Source organism: Hyperolius riggenbachi, chromosome 1 (assembly GCF_040937935.1).
Source record: "Hyperolius riggenbachi isolate aHypRig1 chromosome 1, aHypRig1.pri, whole genome shotgun sequence".
Taxonomy (NCBI): Eukaryota; Metazoa; Chordata; class Amphibia; order Anura; family Hyperoliidae; genus Hyperolius; species Hyperolius riggenbachi.
Window position 1 is genome coordinate 384256578 of NC_090646.1, and position 19239 is coordinate 384275816.

General features: G+C 41.2%; 1 protein-coding gene across 6 annotated transcripts in view; it reads left to right on the plus strand.

Annotated features, from left to right (window-relative positions):
* The window catches only part of ADAMTSL1 (ADAMTS like 1), a 529495-nt gene that overhangs the window by 229732 nt on the left and 280524 nt on the right, over positions 1-19239 (plus strand). For all 6 annotated transcript variants that reach the window (XR_011020540.1, XR_011020539.1, XM_068234383.1 and 3 more), the window contains 3 exons: positions 596-646; positions 8092-8296; positions 8380-8527. Coding sequence is in view for 4 of the 6 variants with exons in the window: in XM_068234383.1 (XP_068090484.1) it covers positions 596-646; positions 8092-8296; positions 8380-8527 (404 nt within the window). In the remaining 2 variants the exon portion in view is untranslated. The remainder of the gene's footprint in view (positions 1-595; positions 647-8091; positions 8297-8379; positions 8528-19239) is intronic.

A 19239-nucleotide genomic window follows, 5' to 3' on the forward strand; every position in this document is an offset into this window, starting at 1 on the left:
GCCATTAATACTACACATACAATGAAATATTTCAGTTCAGGTTTAGCAAAGGAGAGTAAGGTAATTCAGTTCCACTTTAAAGTGAAACTAAACTGACTGGGAAAAAAAGTTTAACTTACCTGGGGCTTCTACCAGCCCCCTGCAGCCGCCTTGTGCCCACGCCATGATCAACCGATCCTCCATTCACCCGCAACGACCCTATGTCACTTGGATGCTCGGCCCTGGTCCGCACAACCCCAGATCACTCTTCTGTGGACGGGAGTGATCTGCGCATGCACAGTGCGCAAAAATCTCTGATCAAGGACTCTTATTCACAGTGGCTGTACTCGCCAGTAAGCCGGCCAGAAGAGGATCGCTGCAGGGGACTGGAGGATCACTTTAGTGACAGCGTGGTACAGGGTGGCTGCAGGGGGCTGGTAGAAGTCCCAAGTAAGTTAAGGGATCAGCGTCCGCTAATTGATACAACACTGTCCATATCAGTAGCCACTACTACCAAAGGCAGGTGTGTGATGATTACTAAGATTGGAAAGTTTATAAAACCTATACTTTTCCTTCCTTTTTCTATGTATTAATGAACCCTTGTTTTCTCTTGTAGTGATGGGTACAAACAGATTATGCCATATGATCTATACCACCCGCTTCCCAGGTGAGTGCACCTTTTGTTGTAAGAAATGTGCTGTCGCTAATAATATACTTTCAGTGTACAGTTGATTAAAATCTCAATAGAACAAAATTGAGAACAGTAATAAAGGGAGAGATAGACAGGGTTGGCACCAGATGCTGGCTGACCTTCGACTCCACGTGTATACTCCTTTAGCTACCGTGCTCACTTTAACAATTAGTATATCCAAAGTAAGAAAAGACGAGATGATGAAGCACCGGTGTTGCTATTCAGGGTTTATTGCATCACGTAGGCATAACAGGCACACCAGAGGTGAAGGGTGAAGGTGAATAGCAGCACCGGTGCTTCATCATCTCGTCTTTTCTTACTTTGGAAAACTAAGAACAGTGCCTGAAAGCTGCTTAAAGGAAAGGTTCAGGGAGGGTGGGTAAAAAATAAAAATCAATTCCCACTTACCTGGGGCTTCCTCCAGCCCGTGGCAGGCAGGAGGTGCCCTCGCCGCCGCTCCGCAGGCGCCCGGTGGTCTCCGGTGGCTCTTCTGCGCTCCAAGGCCCGGAACTTCTGCGTCCCACGCCGGCGCGCTGACGTCATCGGACGTCCTCCGGGCTCTACTGCGCATGCGCAGTAGTTCTGCTGGCCAGGTCGGGTCGGCCACCGGAGACCACCGGGAGCCTGCGGAGCGGCGGCGAGGGCACCTCCTGCCTGCCACGGGCTGGAGGAAGCCCCAGGTAAGTGGGAATTGATTTTTATTTTTTACCCACCCTCCCTGAACCTTCCCTTTAAAATAATACCAAAGTCATTTTTTGGGTACAAACTTTTATTTCCATTAAATATGTTGAAATCTGATTGCATATAATCATTATATAAACATGATTAGAGCCCTTAGTACACAAACTGTAATTAAAAATATAAAATACGGAAAGAAATCATACCTCATGTTTCTGGATGACACTCATGCATGCTATATCGCTGAAAAACAGTCATCTGAATCCTGTAGAACGATTATATATGTGACAATGCCAGGATGAATGCTCACAACATCACCAGGCCCGAGTCAACATGGCTGTAATTTAATGATATTCTAAGGGTTTTTACCTTATTTCAGCACTGCATTCATTCACTGGGCAATCACTGGGCATCACACCTAAATGATCTATACATTGTTTTTTTTCACCACAAATTAGGTTTTCTTTAGGTGGTGCTTTTTGGCTAAGAAATATTTTATTCCATATGCATTTTAAAGGGAATAAGAGGAAATAAAATGAAAATAATAATTACTGGTACTTCTCAGATTTTAGTTTTAAAATAAAATGTGGTACTGTTTTAAAATAAAATGTGGTACTGTAATTAAAACTCACACATTTTATTCTTGCCGGATATTACAACTTTTAAATGTTGTCCCTAGTACAATGTATGGTGGCAATATTTTATTTGAAAAAAAAGTGTATTTTTTTAATTTTGTGTTTTTGGTTTTCTCACTGTTCTCTATCAATAATTACAAGCCCATATTTGCAAAAATAACAATAATACAACCTTATGGAATACATACGGTATTCAAAAAGCTAAGGCCCTAAGGTAACAATTTATGTATTGTCTTTTCAGTTCCATAACTTTGGCAATTTTTGTTTTCCAAGTCTGCTATATGGGGACAGAGGGAGGTCATAAGGGGTTAATGGACTTGTTATAGGACATTTATATGGTAATATTTTTATTGTAATTTTTTGGGGCCACTAGGGAGTGACTGGTAATTTCCTTTACAATGGAATAATCACTGTTGCTTGTTGCAACAATGATTATTCCTTATTAGACCCTTAGATTGGCTTTGGGAGTGTATGTTTCCACTCACCAATCCGTGCACTACAGTTGACCTCTGTGGGCGCTGCTCGTGATCAGGAGGAACGAGTATCTACGCCCCTGGGAGCTCAAGTGCAGACTCCAGGGACGTAGATACTTGTGCCGTGAGAGAGCAAGTGGTTAATGTTCTTACATTCTATGGGGCCAATTTATTAGTGCAGATTTAAAGGAAACTAGAGCAAAGAAGGTGGGACAATTGTCTGGAACATCAGAACGGTCAGAATCCTTATTTAATTTGTCAGCTGAAATCTGGTTGCTCAGGGAAGCTACTCCACTTTTCCTACACCTCCATGTGTACCAGTTTTGATTAATTAGGTCCTGTGACTTTGGAACATTTTGCACTGTGTTCTTGTACAGCCGTATTTCCTGTGCTGGCACAGCTTCTTCTGTGTTTGCTTTATGAGTATTAGCGATACTTGATTAGAATGGGCTTGATACTTGTGCACAGCAAGTGCAAAGCAGGGCTTCTCAGCAGTGCTTCGCACGGTCAGTTGTAATGAAAGGAGACAGTGAGTGACAGCCATTTCTATTCACCACTGCAGGAACCAAGCACTTTTAAATTCAAGTTGAAAGCCAATGAAGCCAAACTTTGTTCTCTTAATATGGACCAGGCAAAAATGTTGTCAACTGGGTTAGTATAATATAGTTTAGAATTAGTAATTATGTTCTGAAGTGTGTTTTATTATGTTAAGGCTATAAAAGACATGTTTCCATTTATTTGTTTCCACACATATATCCCCACAATGTTTTCTGCCCCTTCTGTGGCTTGTTCTCTATGTTTGATTACCTTATAAACCAGAAAATTATGGGCCCATGAAAGCTTGCACTTAAGTCCTTATTTCAATCTGCTATTATGTTTCTATATTCTATAAGCTCTAGGAAATGTCAGAGAGGCACATTTTGGCCTTGATTTGTTAAAGCATGACAGAGCCAAAGATTATAGGAGAATATAGGTGACCCTGCAAAACTGTCCCAAACTTATAAATTATTGACTGCTGTTACATTGGTGAGAGTTTGCAATTGTTGCCCCGGGGCATAGCAAGGGGATGCAGAGGGAGAGCACATGTAGCAGTAGAAAAAAAAACAGCTGTCCATGTGTCCAGACTGATTTGGATGTGTTTAAAAATGGGTTTGATTCATTAAAGTTTCGCTGTAATCATTTTAGATATTTCAATATTACAGTACTGTTTTTTCCTTGCTTATGATCTGCTTTGAAATATTACATAAGAGGAGCAGTTCTGTTACTGCCAACATTGTGTTTCATGCAGTGAGTGTCAAGGCCCCCTTAAATTACATGATTTGATAGTGTGTAGGTGCAGACCTATTCCAACATAGTACTAGTTTGTGTTTCTTTGTTTTCCCTGTAAGGATTTAGGAATTCAGAAGTCTAAATGACAATGTTTATGAAGTCAGGTGGGAACAGTGTAACTGTCACTGATAACTCACCAGTGGTCATAAAATTCTGGTGTGGTTGAAAAACCATTTGCAAGTGAAGGGGACAAGGAAATAGTTCAAGGTTTGTCTGTATGGGAGCTGAAAAGCATAATTTGTCAGTCAGAAATGTAGATTTTTGAAAAAAATATTTAACACCAAAATAAGACAATGACATTCCGGAAAAGTCCTATTTCGGATTAGGACTATAGAAACAACTGTTTATCTTATTAGTTTATTGTCACTTTGGCTTTGCTTTAGGCTGGATTCACACTTGTCTGTTTTTCTGTGCATTTTCTGCATAGGAAAACTGAGAACCAATAATAGTCAATGGCATAGAACACACTCAAAGGGGTTTTCACATGCAGAAAAACAACTGACAGCAATGCAGCTCCATCAGGAGCAAGTCAGGGGTGCGCGATGTCAACCCACGCATGCGCAGGAGCACATGACTGGCCTCAGCTGGCCAGATTACCGGGGAGGAATAGAAGATAACGGAGTGACCGGAGAGGACATTGAGGGAGCCCTTGCACCTCATGAGGCTGGAGGAAGCCCCAGGTAAGTATAAATATGCCCTGTAGTCCCGTCTCGGGTACACTTTAAGTTTATTGCCAGCATGTATTTATGTTCTTCTGCTATGTTAATAAGTGCTTTTGTTAGGCAGAGCCTAGCTTTTTTATTCTCTTTTAGATAACTCCATTGCCCTTGGAGTTGTAATGCAAATAATTTGTGTCTTTAATTATTTCCTGACTCATTCAAATAGGCTTGTTGGTGTACTGTCTAGAGATGGATATTATTCTTACGTATGAGACACAATGACGTTGTGGTTTTATAACATTTGAAGGTGAACTTGTGAGGAAAGAAATATGGGTACTGTACTGTCTTCACTAACTTTTTTTTTTTTTTTAGAAGTTGGTAATGATCCTAATTTGGTCACTTCATGGTTATTCAAAGTCCTTTAGCTATGACAGCTGACTGTTAAGTGTTTAGAAGTGAGCACCAGCAAGATCCCCAGAATCACTATAATGAAAGAATTATAAGGATTCTGTCATTTTTGTGCCATGAAGGATATTGCTTTCCCCTGTAACAGAGATTAGAAACAGTTAAAACCGTACTTTACGTCAGAAGTCAGGAGTCGTTTTTAAAGTAACCTGATTCTTGAATTGCTTCTGCTTCTGAAATCATTTTTTTAATGACCTAAGCTTCCATCCTGGCTTCTTGTGAGTGTAAAAATATTAGTTTTAAATCTCATCTTACAGGTCTAAAGTCAGGGCTGCCTTAATGATCTAGAGAGAGTCCCCATCCAGCTCACTTGGAAACCGGATGCTAACTATTGTTGCTTGTACAATAACTTTAAAAAGCATACAGTAGCTCTGGCGTTTTGTTTTTTTGTAGTTTTGAACTTTGTTTTGCAGCTATAAAACGTTACTCAGTTTTTTCTATTTTTGCTGACAATTTAGAAGCATTGCAATCTTACATAGATGCTGAGGTTTTCCTACTGCTGATATATCAAGCTGTTAACATGAATCTTTTTTATTATAATGCATATTTTGCAGTTTGGGCTTTAGTAATCTCTTGTTACTCATTTTGTGCCAAATCTTTGTTTTATTGTCTGTTAATATAATAATCTTGTTTTATTCTGAAGAATTAGTGGTGGTGAAATGACTGCTGCAAGCCTGAAAAATCCAAACTAGCTTTCCATGAGTTTTGCTTTAAAGCAGACCTGACTTAAATGTTTCAAAATCGAACGTATGGAAAGGCTGCCACATAGGCTGCCTTACATACTTTGTCTCACTCTGATTTCTTTTACACATGCTCAGTCACTGTCTCCTTTAGTAACCATTAATGATTTTTTTCAGGTGACCATTTAGAAACAACTGCTGTGCATACATGCTGTTTGGTTGTGGGCCAAGCAAACTATTTTGTTCTGGGCCAAGCAATCTATTTTGTTCTATGAAAGACGTTAGATTTTCACACAAGACAGTCAAACATTTTTGTCATGGGCAACAAAACCATTCTTTGTAGCTATCTTTGCCAAACATGATTTCCTTTTGAGCTCCTGTGGTCTGGTTTCTACCTTGTACAACCAGGTAGTAGAAACCTAGGCGAAGTTCCAGTGGAGTCTCAAAGGGAGAGGGTTGGTGCATGCTGGTCTTGGTAACACTATCAGAGGGGGTGGCATAAAAATACTGCTTCATCAAGGTCTGGTGCAGGAATATGTGCATTCGCTCCTACATGCACTAATGGCCTTTAACCACTTAACGACCGCCCACTGCACAGGGGCGGTCAGAAAGTGGAAGCCCTAAGGACCAGCGTACTCACAGACGCGGCGGTCCTTTTAGGGGCATGGGCGGAGCGATCGCGTCATCCGTGATGCGATCCTCCGCCAGGGATCGATGGCCGGGCATTTAGCCTCCAGCCCACCGGCCAATTAGCAGCACCGGCGGGCGGAGGAATACACAAATTCACCTAATTAAAGTGTATAAAGCTTTTCGTTAGGTAAACAAAGTGCTTTATACACGCTTCTTCCTCGCCTCGTGGTCTCTTTGTTCCAGAGACCACCAGCGAGGAGGAAGCACTAGTGAGTACACACCACACATTTTTTTTTCCCACACAGCCCCCCTGATCTCCCACCCCAGCCTTCAGACCCCCCTGATCACCCCAGCAGACCCCTGCCAGCACCCTTGCACCCCTTACCCCCCCCCCCCCCCCCCGTGTCACTAACTATCGACGCTATCCCCTAGATTAGCTCCCTAACTGCCTCCTAATCATCCCTGATCCCCCCCCCCTACCTTTAGATCACCCCCAGACCCCATCCTAGACTACCCCCCTGTATACTGTATACAGCAAGCTTACCCCCTGATCCCCCTCTGATCACCTGTCTATCACTTGTCCATCACCCCTCAGCACCCCCACCCATCAGAGCAGACCCTAACTGCCCCGTGGGGGCAACCGATCACCTGCCCAGACCCTCGATTGCCCTCAGACCCCCCTCCTGATTACATCCCCTGCGCATTGTTTACATCTGTCCTCCCCAGCAATCACTAACTGATCTTCGATCAGTAACCCCCTGTGTCTGCCCCTCATCAGATCAGGACTCAGTCTGCCCCGTGCGGGCTCCTGTTCAACCCCCCACCCCCTCAAATCACCCTCAGACACCCCCCCCCCCTAATCAACTCCCGAGTGCATTGTATTTGACTGTGCTGTGATTGTATTTGATTGTGCTGCAATTGTATTTGATTGTCCCGTGATCTGCTTCGATTGTCCCATGAATGTTTGATTGCCACTGAGACCCCACTTCCCACCACCGCCAACCCCACCCTCCCCCCCACCACCTCCAACCACCACCTTCCGAGTGCATCAGATTTGCCTGTGCTGTGATTGGATTCGATTGTGCTGTAATTGTATTTGATTGCCCCGTGATTGGCTTTGATTGTCCCGTGATTGTTTGAGTGCCTCTGAGACCCCACTTCCCCACCCTCCGGCGGTAATGGGCGAGCTGAGCTCGTGTATACCGCTAAGGCGGTTAAATGGACATTACACCATGTCCTCTGCTAAGGATCCTCTAGGGTCTAGAAAAAGAAGTCATGCCTAGTGACAACACTGCATTCCTCACTACTGATGTACTATTCAGGCCTTTTCACTAACACAAAGGCCAAAATGACCTCTATTGGTGGAGAGAATGTAGAAACTTTGACTTGTCTGTTTCATTGCTAACCGTACAGTATGTGGCACAGAGGGAACTTCCTTTGGAAAGTGATAGAAGGCACGGCAAAACTAAGCTACACATACAAAGTTTCCATTGCCCAAACTTTTCAGGCAGTGAGAATCTGCTATATACACAGGTATCTCCTAATTATTCGGTTATCTACTGAGCTGATAAGCTGAAGGGGGGTTGGGAAGGTAAAAAGGAGAAAAATAGGTAATGGTTGGTGGGCAGGATCTTGTTTGCACGTGTTGCAATGATGTGACAATGTGATGCTGCTCTGTGTAGTCCAGCGTGTCTTATGCTGTGTGCATTTGCTGGAGTACTCTGGAGAAAAGTAGTCAGTGTGCTGGCTGACCCCTGTACAGCCATCCATCTGGATTGCAGCACTATGAAGACAGAATCATAAATATTTTGGTAAGAAAGATTTATTACAGTTACTTTAATAACCAAGTCATTTTTCTTATTTCCTTCTAAGATGGGAAAGTACTCCCTGGACTGCTTGCTCATCATCTTGCGGGGGAGGCATTCAAAGCCGGACAGTCTCCTGTGTGGAGGAGGACATGCAGGGACAAATAAGCACTGTTGAGGAATGGAAATGTATGTACACTCCAAAAATGCCCATTGTCCAGCCCTGCAATATTTTTGATTGCCCTAAATGGCTGGCTCAGGAATGGTCGCCGGTGAGTTTCCCATGGTGTAACTGAAATGTATCTGGTAAAATGACCTGAGTGGAGACAATACAATACTTTCCCATGTTTTCCAGTGCACTGTCACATGTGGACATGGACTGAGGTATCGAGTAGTCCTGTGCATTGACCACAGAGGAATACATACAGGGGGATGCAGTCCTAAAACAAAACCACACATTAAGGAAGAATGCACTGTTCATATACCTTGCTACAAAATGAAAGGTAAGCTAAACGTTTATGTAAACCTTAAAATATACTGATGCATTGTATTTTGAATTGCTGTATTGTTGTTGTTTTTTCAACACAGTTTTTTGCATTTTAATGTAGTGGTAATGGAACAGGCACACTAAGGATTGTTGAGGGGCACAGTGGTATATGCGCTCCTTATCGGGCAAAGTGCTAAAATATTAAAATATCAAATGTACATAAATTTCCAATGTTCCTGTAAACAATCACAAATACTGGCTGGATGGATCGCTATACAACTGGGTGAGTATTGACACCCTAAATAAATGTAGTTAAAAGGTACAGCGCTCTCACACCAGCCACATATAGTCCAAAATGACCTCCACAGTCCCTTATGATAGTTCTCAATGGTTCACTCAAATGTCCAACAGCTTTAGCGTTCCTTCACAATAGTAAGTATCACGCTCACCAAATTTGATGGCTGACAAGTTACAATCAGCATAACCAGCGTGTGTCAGATGTCAAGCAACGCTTCCCTCTCAGATTTCCTCTTGTATGTACCTCAGAGCAAACAAACACATAGCATAGCGTAATAATGTTAAGATGGTAAGATAGGCACACCTCCACCTGTGACACTGATCACCCGTGTGTTACAGCAAGTCACCATACACCCAATGTGTATGACTGATATGGTTGCGGGCTCACCAGATTCAGATGCTGACCATATATAAGACCAGCTAACAGCGCTTTAGTACTCAATCAGCCTCCCAAGTTCTGCAGAATCTTCTCCCTTAAAGGACTCAAAGCGGAATCGCCATAGTGTAATAACATTTATTAAAAGATTAAGAAACAAGTAGTGCACTCACATTTTAAAAACGAATCATGCGCATGTAAAACAAGCTCCTATGGACGTCCTCCTAGATGCCAAAACTCGCGTCTCCACACAGCGCCACGCGTGGCCTCGTGGCGCTGTGTGGAGACGCGAGTTTTGGCATCTAGGAGGACGTCCATAGGAGCTTGTTTTACATGCGCATGATTCGTTTTTAAAATGTGAGTGCACTACTTGTTTCTTAATCTTTTAATAAATGTTATTACACTATGGCGATTCCGCTTTGAGTCCTTTAAGGGAGAAGATTCTGCAGAACTTGGGAGGCTGATTGAGTACTAAAGCGCTGTTAGCTGGTCTTATATATGGTCAGCATCTGAATCTGGTGAGCCCGCAACCATATCAGTCATACACATTGGGTGTATGGTGACTTGCTGTAACACACGGGTGATCAGTGTCACAGGTGGAGGTGTGCCTATCTTACCATCTTAACATTATTACGCTATGCTATGTGTTTGTTTGCTCTGAGGTACATACAAGAGGAAATCTGAGAGGGAAGCGTTGCTTGACATCTGACACACGCTGGTTATGCTGATTGTAACTTGTCAGCCATCAAATTTGGTGAGCGTGATACTTACTATTGTGAAGGAACGCTAAAGCTGTTGGACATTTGAGTGAACCATTGAGAACTATCATAAGGGACTGTGGAGGTCATTTTGGACTATATGTGGCTGGTGTGAGAGCGCTGTACCTTTTAACTACACTAAGGATTGTGTTCCTTAGGGGCTGGAAAGACCACCAAACCACCCAATATAGCAGTAACCACAGCTTTCCTCTTTTAGCACTGATATATCTGGACACCAGCTGCATTATCATTGGTTAGTTTGGTGTGTTGCTATGCATGCCTTGTGCATAAATGATGAAGATATAGACCTGCATTCCAACAAAGTGCCATGGCATTGGTCACTGGAGTTACAGCATATCATGGATCCCTATAGATTCATGGGGCTTACAATTCTTGACACACTTCAATGACGACCACCCACACTCCTTCTCAGTGGACACCAGGGTGTATGGTTTTGTACAATCACCTTGCCTGCATACATCACATAGGCACAGAGACATAGTCAAGTTTTCCTCAGGGCCAAAGGTACTTTTATTTCCTGAATACACTGATGAAAGTTCTGGTACCTTCCCTGTGTAACTTTGTTATTGGTAACATCGATTTCCTTCAGAGACATACTGAGATACTTAGCATAACTGACATACCTAGCACAACTTCTCTGTGAGGCCTGCATCTGTAACTTCCCACCGATTTCCAATTTACCACACTGTCCACTCCCCTCCCTGAGCTCCTCTGCCAGGCTGAAGTATAAGTGTCTGCTGACTAAAGGGTGTGAAAGGGGCTGTGAGGAGGTTTTCTGGCTGTAGTTACACCAATGGACTATATCTGATGTTTTATATATGTTCAGTAATTTCCAATACATTAATCAGATGAGGCACCCCCAAAGTAATCAGACCATGGGCATGCTTCTAGTAAACATCTTCCATTGTGTAATGCCATTTCTGGCAGAAACAAGGCAATACATGAAATCTTGCACCTTTAGGCTGTAAGCCTTTTGGGTAGTGATACTGGGCGTGTTTCATTTTTTTAAATTTTGCTGTGGCATTTTTTTACATGTACCAGGTGCTGGTTTGAGCCCTTTTTCACTAAGTACAAAAAATTCCCAATTTGAATATTCACATTGAAACTGTAACTAATACATGTCAATGGAGTCATTTCCATTGAATGCGAATTTGCCATTGCTGTGTGATGCAGAAAAAGTATGGATTGCATGCTGCAGCATGCATTCATTTCCCATACAATGATTGATAGCCATATCCAGATTTCCACGTTAACATTCATGGAAAAATTGCTGGAATTTGCATCCAAAAAAATGCATGCAAAATGCAACATGCTATTGGAAATAGACCCTCAGAATTGAGTTGAGGTAAGCAAATTATTCTTGCAAGCCTAAAATGGTGGAGCTGAACAACTGCACTAAGGCTTGTGTGCCTTATCAAGCAGGCAATTATTCTATTCTAGTAAATGATTCTAGACAACCAGATTTCTAACATAAAAATGGTTATACATCTGTGTGGAACTTATTCTTTGAAATATAATACTCATTTTTCAACCACTGATGAGGGCCTCCTAATGGTAAATAAACACTATACACTAAACACTATATATATATTTATACACACAAACTATAAACCGTCTTCTGTAATTAGGAGTGTGGTTAAGGACTTGCAGCTATGTGTCTTATGGTCTTCTTTTTCAAATCAAACTGGACAAGTGTTCACAAAATATATATGATGTGAGTAAGAGTCAGAATACTTTGTTTATCTTTGTTTATGCATTTCAGCGGTTGCAAAAATCTAATTGTGCTACTGAGGCTGTTTTCTGTTTAATACATAATTAAACCACAGCCTTAATATATGAAGACATTGCTAATTCTACAAAGGCTTGGACAGATTTTGGAGGATCTGTATGTTTGAGTTATTTTAGTATGAGTTATGAATCTATAAATAAAGTTTTACTTGTCGCAAGCCTTTTCACAACCTGATTAGTAATGTGAAGTTAAGTCTTGCCTATTTTAGAGCCTCCTTATATTAAATGAATCCACTACCGTTCTTCCTCTCAACGCATAATGGGCCGATAATAAATCCCTGCTAAATTTGCTGTGCACAGACAGCACAAGGCAATTTTACCTGTACAAATACTAAGGGAACTGTGCCCATTAAACTGTAAGTGCCACACACGTTACCAGGGTAAGATGCATGTTGCTTTGGTTCCTGTTACCTTGCTTTACCATTGCAATGTGCAATTATCCTCATAATGTGCATGGCGGTAGTATTGTAATGGGAGGTGCTCTACTAGTGTTTGTACCAGTAAAAGTGGTGTGTCCTGTTTGTGTGGCAAGTTTACCAGACTGGGTGTTGTGATATAATGTAAACATTGCACAATCACAGGTACATACTGTATGCTTGTGGAGGTTGCTCTGTCTGCCACTATGTGTCTGTTAGTAGAAGTGTTATGCTGCCTGATGGAAGAACATGGCCTATGGCACATTTTGTAAACTGTGAAACAAATCTGGTGGTTTTGTATTCACAAGAAAAAGAACATGCACCTTCCGTCCGTTGCTTAATGGTGTTTATTAGATCAATCACGGCTTCAATAGAAGAATCTTGCAACAGTCAAAAATGAATTTAAGATCTGACCTGTGTGACATTCATGGTGGAGGAGGTGGGTGGCGGGCACTGGTGGAGGAAAGCGACGACTGTTTCGTGTCACTCATACACTTGGTCACGCAGCGTTCCACCTGGTGGTTTATATACTGGTCTGCCCATGCGGTGCATTCTACATCTGTAAGATTTAGCATGAGTTATGATCTAGAATTGGTGAACATATTGCCAGTATTAAGAGTAAAAAAAAAAAAAGATCCTTCTGTCCTGATACTAGTAGTTCGGTCTTTTAAACCCGTTCTTGAGGACATATATGCCAATATCAGATTCATAGGTCTTGATAGAACATATAGGACAATACGGGGAGGTAATTTTGATTGCCTCCTGTTACAAAAGTGGAATAAAAGGGCATAACATTCAATAATGATTTGTTTTCCTACTTTTTATTACCCATACGGTTATCATATTTGCTTTTGTGCACCAGTATTATTGCCTGTTTACAAATTACAAGTTCCCAAAGTACAGTTTATCTGCTCTGAAAGTGCAATTGCATTTTATTCATAGATTTTATTATATAAATACAGCAGCTATCTAGTGAAAATTTCTCATCTGTCTCTGCTTGTGAGCTCAGTACAGTTTCATTTCAACACGTGGCTGGCTGTAAATAATTCTAGCAACTGAAGAATGTAAACAAAAGATAATGTTATCTCCTCTTTGGATGTGGATCATAAGCTGAAGCAGCTTTCCACTGCAGAACAAAGTGCCAAAGTGCTGTGTATAACTTTTTTCTGGAAGTACGTTTAAGGCTGTAAATAATATTTTAAAACAAAGAAGAAATGCTGAGTTTTAGACCACTTGAAGTATAGCTAAGTTGGATCTGACATTCACACACAGTCAACAATGGAAAACTCTGCTAGATAGGGGATACAAACTAAGATTTCCTTTCTGGAATGGCAACAGTCAGCGTTCAAAAAAGGGGACAAAAATGGAAAGCTTTTGACAAACCTCTCACGGAACCCTACTGCCCAATCTAATATTCCTGAAATCCGACTGCAATCGGCGAGATCTCTGCATGCCCCTCCCAAATCCTCCAAACTTTTTATGAATACTATGAAACCTTATATAAATCCTCACTATCCGATAATCCCCAGCTACTAACGTAAACATGCCATCTCTCACAGAGGAAATCTCAGCTGAGCTGGAGGTTGAGATCACGGAAGAGGAAATCTTAGATGCTATTTCCTCCTTTCCATCACAAAAGTCACCTGGACCAGATGGAATACCCATAGAGTTCTATAAAAGATATTCACGCCTCTTAGCCCCATACCTTAAAAGCATTTTGAATAACTGTTTAGTCAATGGAGAGCCCTCATCCTCCTTTTACCAGGCCCATGTTATATTAATATTAAAACAAGACAAAGACCCATTAGACTGCCAATCTTATAGGCCAATCTCCTTGTTGAACAATGATTTAAAAATCCTTACCAAAATAATTACTAGAATAAACAAATGTATTACAGAAATTATTAACCCAGACCAAACCGGCTTTATGCCACACAAAACCACTGATATAAACCTTAGAAGGATTTTTACGCATATTCAGTCATCTGACTCTATCAATACTCCTAGAGCTTTAGTTTTTATGGATATACAGCGAGCATTTGACTCAGTTGAATGGCCATACCTATGGACTACCCTTACTATATTAGGTTTTGGTGTAAAGCTCATATCCTGGTTAATAATAGGATGGAGGTTAGGTAGGGTTGGCACCAGACACCGACTGACGACGGGCTCCACGTGTGTGCTTTCCCAGCAGTCGTGCTCACCTTATCAGCTATATATTCCACAGATGAAGAAAAGGATGATGGAGCACCGATTCTGCTATTAGGGTTTTATTGTTGCATCACGTAGGCATAACAGGCATACCAGAAGTGAAGGGTGTAGATACCGGCCTGACAGCCGTTTCGCAGCAACAGCTGCTTTCTCAAAGGCACAACAGGTAATAACCTATACCCTAATAGCAGAATCGGTGCTCCATCATCCTTCTTTTCTTCATCTGTGGATCATATCCTGGTTACAGGCAATTTACAAAGTGCCTACCTCACAAATTAAAATTGGAACGCAGATCTCTGAGCAGATTGGGCTATTTAGGGGAACTAGGCAGGGATGCCCTCTCTCTCCGGTCCTCTTTGCTATAGCTATGGAACCAATTGCAACAGCCTTGAGGCAAAGCCATGATGTGCAGGGTTTCTCTGTTGGTGGGCAGGAGGAGAGGGTATCCCTGTACGCAGATGAATTAGTTGTATATCTAGCTAATCTAGCGAATTCTCTCATGGCCGTTTTGGAGACTTTTAAAACATTTGCCCCGTTTACAGGCCTTGTGGTAAATCGGGCAAAATCCAAAGTCCTCCTTCTAAATTCCTTCTCCATACCTCACCCTCCAATGGAGATAGTGTCTAAACAAAACACTTAGGGGTTTGGATTTCCAACAGCACTAATGATTTCCTTAATGATAATATATTACCTCTATTGCAACATACAAAGCAAAAGCTGTTAGGTTGGCAATGCCTTGTCCTATCACTTGTAGGCAGAATAAACTTAATTAAAATGAAACTTTTACTTAAAGAGAACCTTAACTGAATGGAGGGTAACGAGTTTCACTTACCTGGGGCTATTACCAGCCCCCTGCAGCAGTCCTGTGCCCTCGGAGCCGCTCTGGAATCCTCCGGTCCCCCGCTGACACTTAGTTTCATTTTTGATGACTCACCAGTCGGCCGGCCGCCATGCGTGTTATTAGACGCATTCCCTACTGCAATTAGCGCTGTTGCGGTCCGAAACGCGCGCGGAATGCGGCAACGCGTATTTTTGTACGCGTTGCGGTCCGCAACAATGCTAATTGCAGTAGGGAATGCGTCTAATAATACGCATGGCGGCCGGCCGACTGGTGAGTCGTCAAAAACGAAACTAAGTGACAGCGGGGGACCAGAGGATTCCAGAGCGGCTCCGAGGGCACAGGACTGCTGCAGGGGGCTAGTAATAGCCCCAGGTAAGTGAAAGTCTTTACCCCCCCCCCCCCCCCGTTCAGTTAAGGTTCCCTTTAAGTATCTTTATTTGTTTAGAAATTGCCCAGTATGGATTCCCCGCAGATTTGATACACAGCTTACATCTATACTCACAAGCTTTATCTGGCATAACAAAAATCCAAAAATAAGCCTAAAGAAACTCCAACGGCCATGGACAGGGGGAGGCTTGGCTTTTCCTGATCTCTTTAAGTACTACTTAGCCAGTCAACTAGTAACCGCTAATTGGTGGCTAACCCAAGACCCTACAAATGCTGCAGTTGTACTAGATGCTGCTCTCCTTGGCTCCTTTGAGGCTCTCAAACAAATTCTATATATAGAGGGGTCATTGCACCTTATCCCCTAACCAATAACATGAGGATAGTTATAAAGGCATGGGATCTAGTACATAAGTGGAGCCGCCCGCCAGACAATAAGTTTTCTCCTCATACTCCCTTATGGAACAATCCAAAATTGAGCCACTTCTACACTATTCCTGATCCCATAATATGGATATGGATATCTAAAGGGGTATCACATATATAACATATTGTGCAATCTGGTAATCTTCCTTAAAAGAAACCTTCTCACTGCCAAATACTGTTTTTTTCCGTTTTCTACAACTAAGGCATGCTTTTGGGGCGCAATGTGGGAATATTCCTGTTAGATTAAACACCTCTGAAATCGAAGATATTTTGATAAATGAAAACTTTACAAAGGCCTTGTCATCAATTTATCAGCACATTATTCTTATAACTGAACCTCATGTTACTGCATACAAACATCCATGGCTTAATATGATACCGAGTCTTGATGCTGAAAAGTGGGAGGATATCTGGATCAAGCCCTTTACATACCTAATAGCTACTAGAGATAGATTGATCCAATTAAAAATCCTACATAGAGCTTATCTAACCCCTTCCAAACTATCTAAATTGGATCTGTCTAATCCTGTACTATGTTGGAGATGTGCTGCCGCTGATGCGGATTTAGATCATATGTTGTGGCTGTGTCCCAATATATCATCTAACTGGAAGGACAAATGTGAATATATCACAAAGATCACCAAAATCCACACGCCCAATGATCCACTATACTGTATTTTGGGGGACACTACTAAGCTTGCACCTACCCGAGCACAAAGTGCATTAGTTGGCCTTCTATTATACTACTATCGTAAGGCAATCATACTCCACTGGAAGAAGGCTGAATCTCCTTCTCTCCAATATTGTAAGAAACTGATTAATGATTCTTTGCATCTGTATAAAGCTGCATTTATACCTAGGGGGTGTCCACAGAAATTTGATACAATTTGGAAGCCCTGGACTAGTAACAAAGATACTTTTTAAGATATAGGAGGGTACGATATTGAAGCTGAATGCGGTTTAATATAATACACTGTTGACATAACTACATGTAGAAAGCAACTTAGACTATTATATGTAACCCACTATTTGAACAATGGTCTTCTTTTGTCTAATTAGGGGGTTGGGTGATGGGGGGGGGGGGGGGAGGAAGGGTCTGGGTCAGTATCAAAAAGAGGTGGATTGTTTAGGGTATATGTCATGTTTGTGTTCTTATGTTCTTTTGTGTTTCTATGCACTCACCTGCGAGGGAGTCGACTTTTGGTTAATTTTGTTCTTTTTGGAAAATTAATAAAATATTTTTTTTTAAAAGATAGGTGGTAAAAAAATAACAATCCCAAGACATTTGTGCATTGGATAATATGATATATTTTAAAGAATGAGCATTTAAAAGGTGCAAATCTTGCTTTTTCTCTGGTTGAACTTGAAGGATGTGTCTTTTTTTCAACCCAAATAACTATGTAACTATGGCTTGAGCTCGAAGTCTGAGTTCCCACAAATAGCTGAGAGACAGTGGGTTTGTCACCTGTCCCTTGTATGGGAGGGATTCACGTCTGGCTTGAGAAAGCACAATTATGCCAAAATAAAATGCTAGAAACTAACATACTGATGTTATCAATAAAAACACTTTTTGTCCAAAAGATTAAAGCAAAGCTGAAGCGAAACAAGTGATATAATGAATTGTATGTTAAGTGCGGATAATTAATTGAACATTAGTAGCAAAGAAAAGAGTCTCATGTTTTTATTTTTACGTCTATAGCTTTTTTTTATAACATTGCATCATTCTGTCATATTTGCAGTTTACAAACCACACACTGTATTTTAACCATTTCAGCCCGTGAATATTTTTCACTTTATGCATCAGAGCAATTTTCAACTCCCCATTCATTCGTCAATAACTTTATCACTATTTATCACAATTAGTTAATCTATATCTTGTTTTTTCCGCCACCAATTAGGCTTTCTTTGGGTAGGACATTTTGCTAAGAATTATTTTTTTTCTAAATGCATTTTAACAGGATATTAAGAAAACATGGAAAAAATTAATTTCTCAGTTTTCGGCCATTATAGCTAAAATAATACATTCTTCCATAATTAAAACCTATGTATTTTATTTGCTTATTCGTCCCCGTTATTACACCATTTAAATTATGTCCCTATCACAATGTATGGCGCCAATATATTTTTGGGAAATAAAGGTGCATTTTTTCAGTTTTGCGTCCATCACTATTTACAAGCTTATAACTTACAAAATGTTCGCAATATACCCTCTTCACATGCATATTAAAAAAGTTCAGACCCTTAGGTAACTATTTGTTTTTTGTTTTGTTTTTTAATTGTAATTTTTTTTTCATTAAACATTTCATTAAACTTCCAGGAAGCATATAGAGGACAGGAAACTTTTTCTCTTTTGTCAGAAAGACCGCAGCCTCTGATAAGAAGCCGTTATTTTTTCAGCCCGAGGACTTAGATGAATGAAAGGGAACTATGTTTTCATTCATTGATCCTCTGGGCTACCGGGGGTGGCATGAGCGGGCAAGGCAGCAGCCGCCTGGACGTCACAATCAAGTCCACGCGCCATGAATGGTTAAATTTTGAAACAGAACAGAGCTAATGACCACTTGAACTCTTCTGCGGTAAAATCTTAAAGGATACCACAACTGACATGTGGCATAATGAGATAGACATGGGTATGTACAGTGCTTAGCACACAAATAACTATGCTGTGTTCCTTTTTTTCTTTCTCTGCCTGAAAGAGGTAAATATCAGGTATGTAAGTGGCTGACTCAGTCCTGACTCAGACAGGAAGTGACTACAGTGTGACCCTCACTGATAAGAATTTCCCCCTTTTTTATCTCTTTCTTACTCTCAGAAGCCATTTTCTTCTAGGAAAGTGTTTTATAGTTGGAATTTCTTATCAGTGAAGGTCACACTGTAGTCACTTCCTGTCTGAGTCAGGACTGAGTCAGCCACTTACATACCTGATATTTACCTCTTTCAGGCAGAGAAAGAAAAAAAGGAACACAGCATAGTTATTTGTGTGCTAGGCACTGTACATACACATGTCTATCTCATCATGTCACATGTCAGTTGTGGTATCCTTTAAACAAACAAGAAATATTGAGAGACAGATTGAGATAAGTGCTTCAGAAAACGGGACTACCTTGGAACCAAGTTAGGGCAAAGAGCTCAGAAAGCTTTTTTCTTTGCTACTTAATTTCTTAGCTGTACTACACATACATGTCATTATCTCATAAGTTTATTTTATCT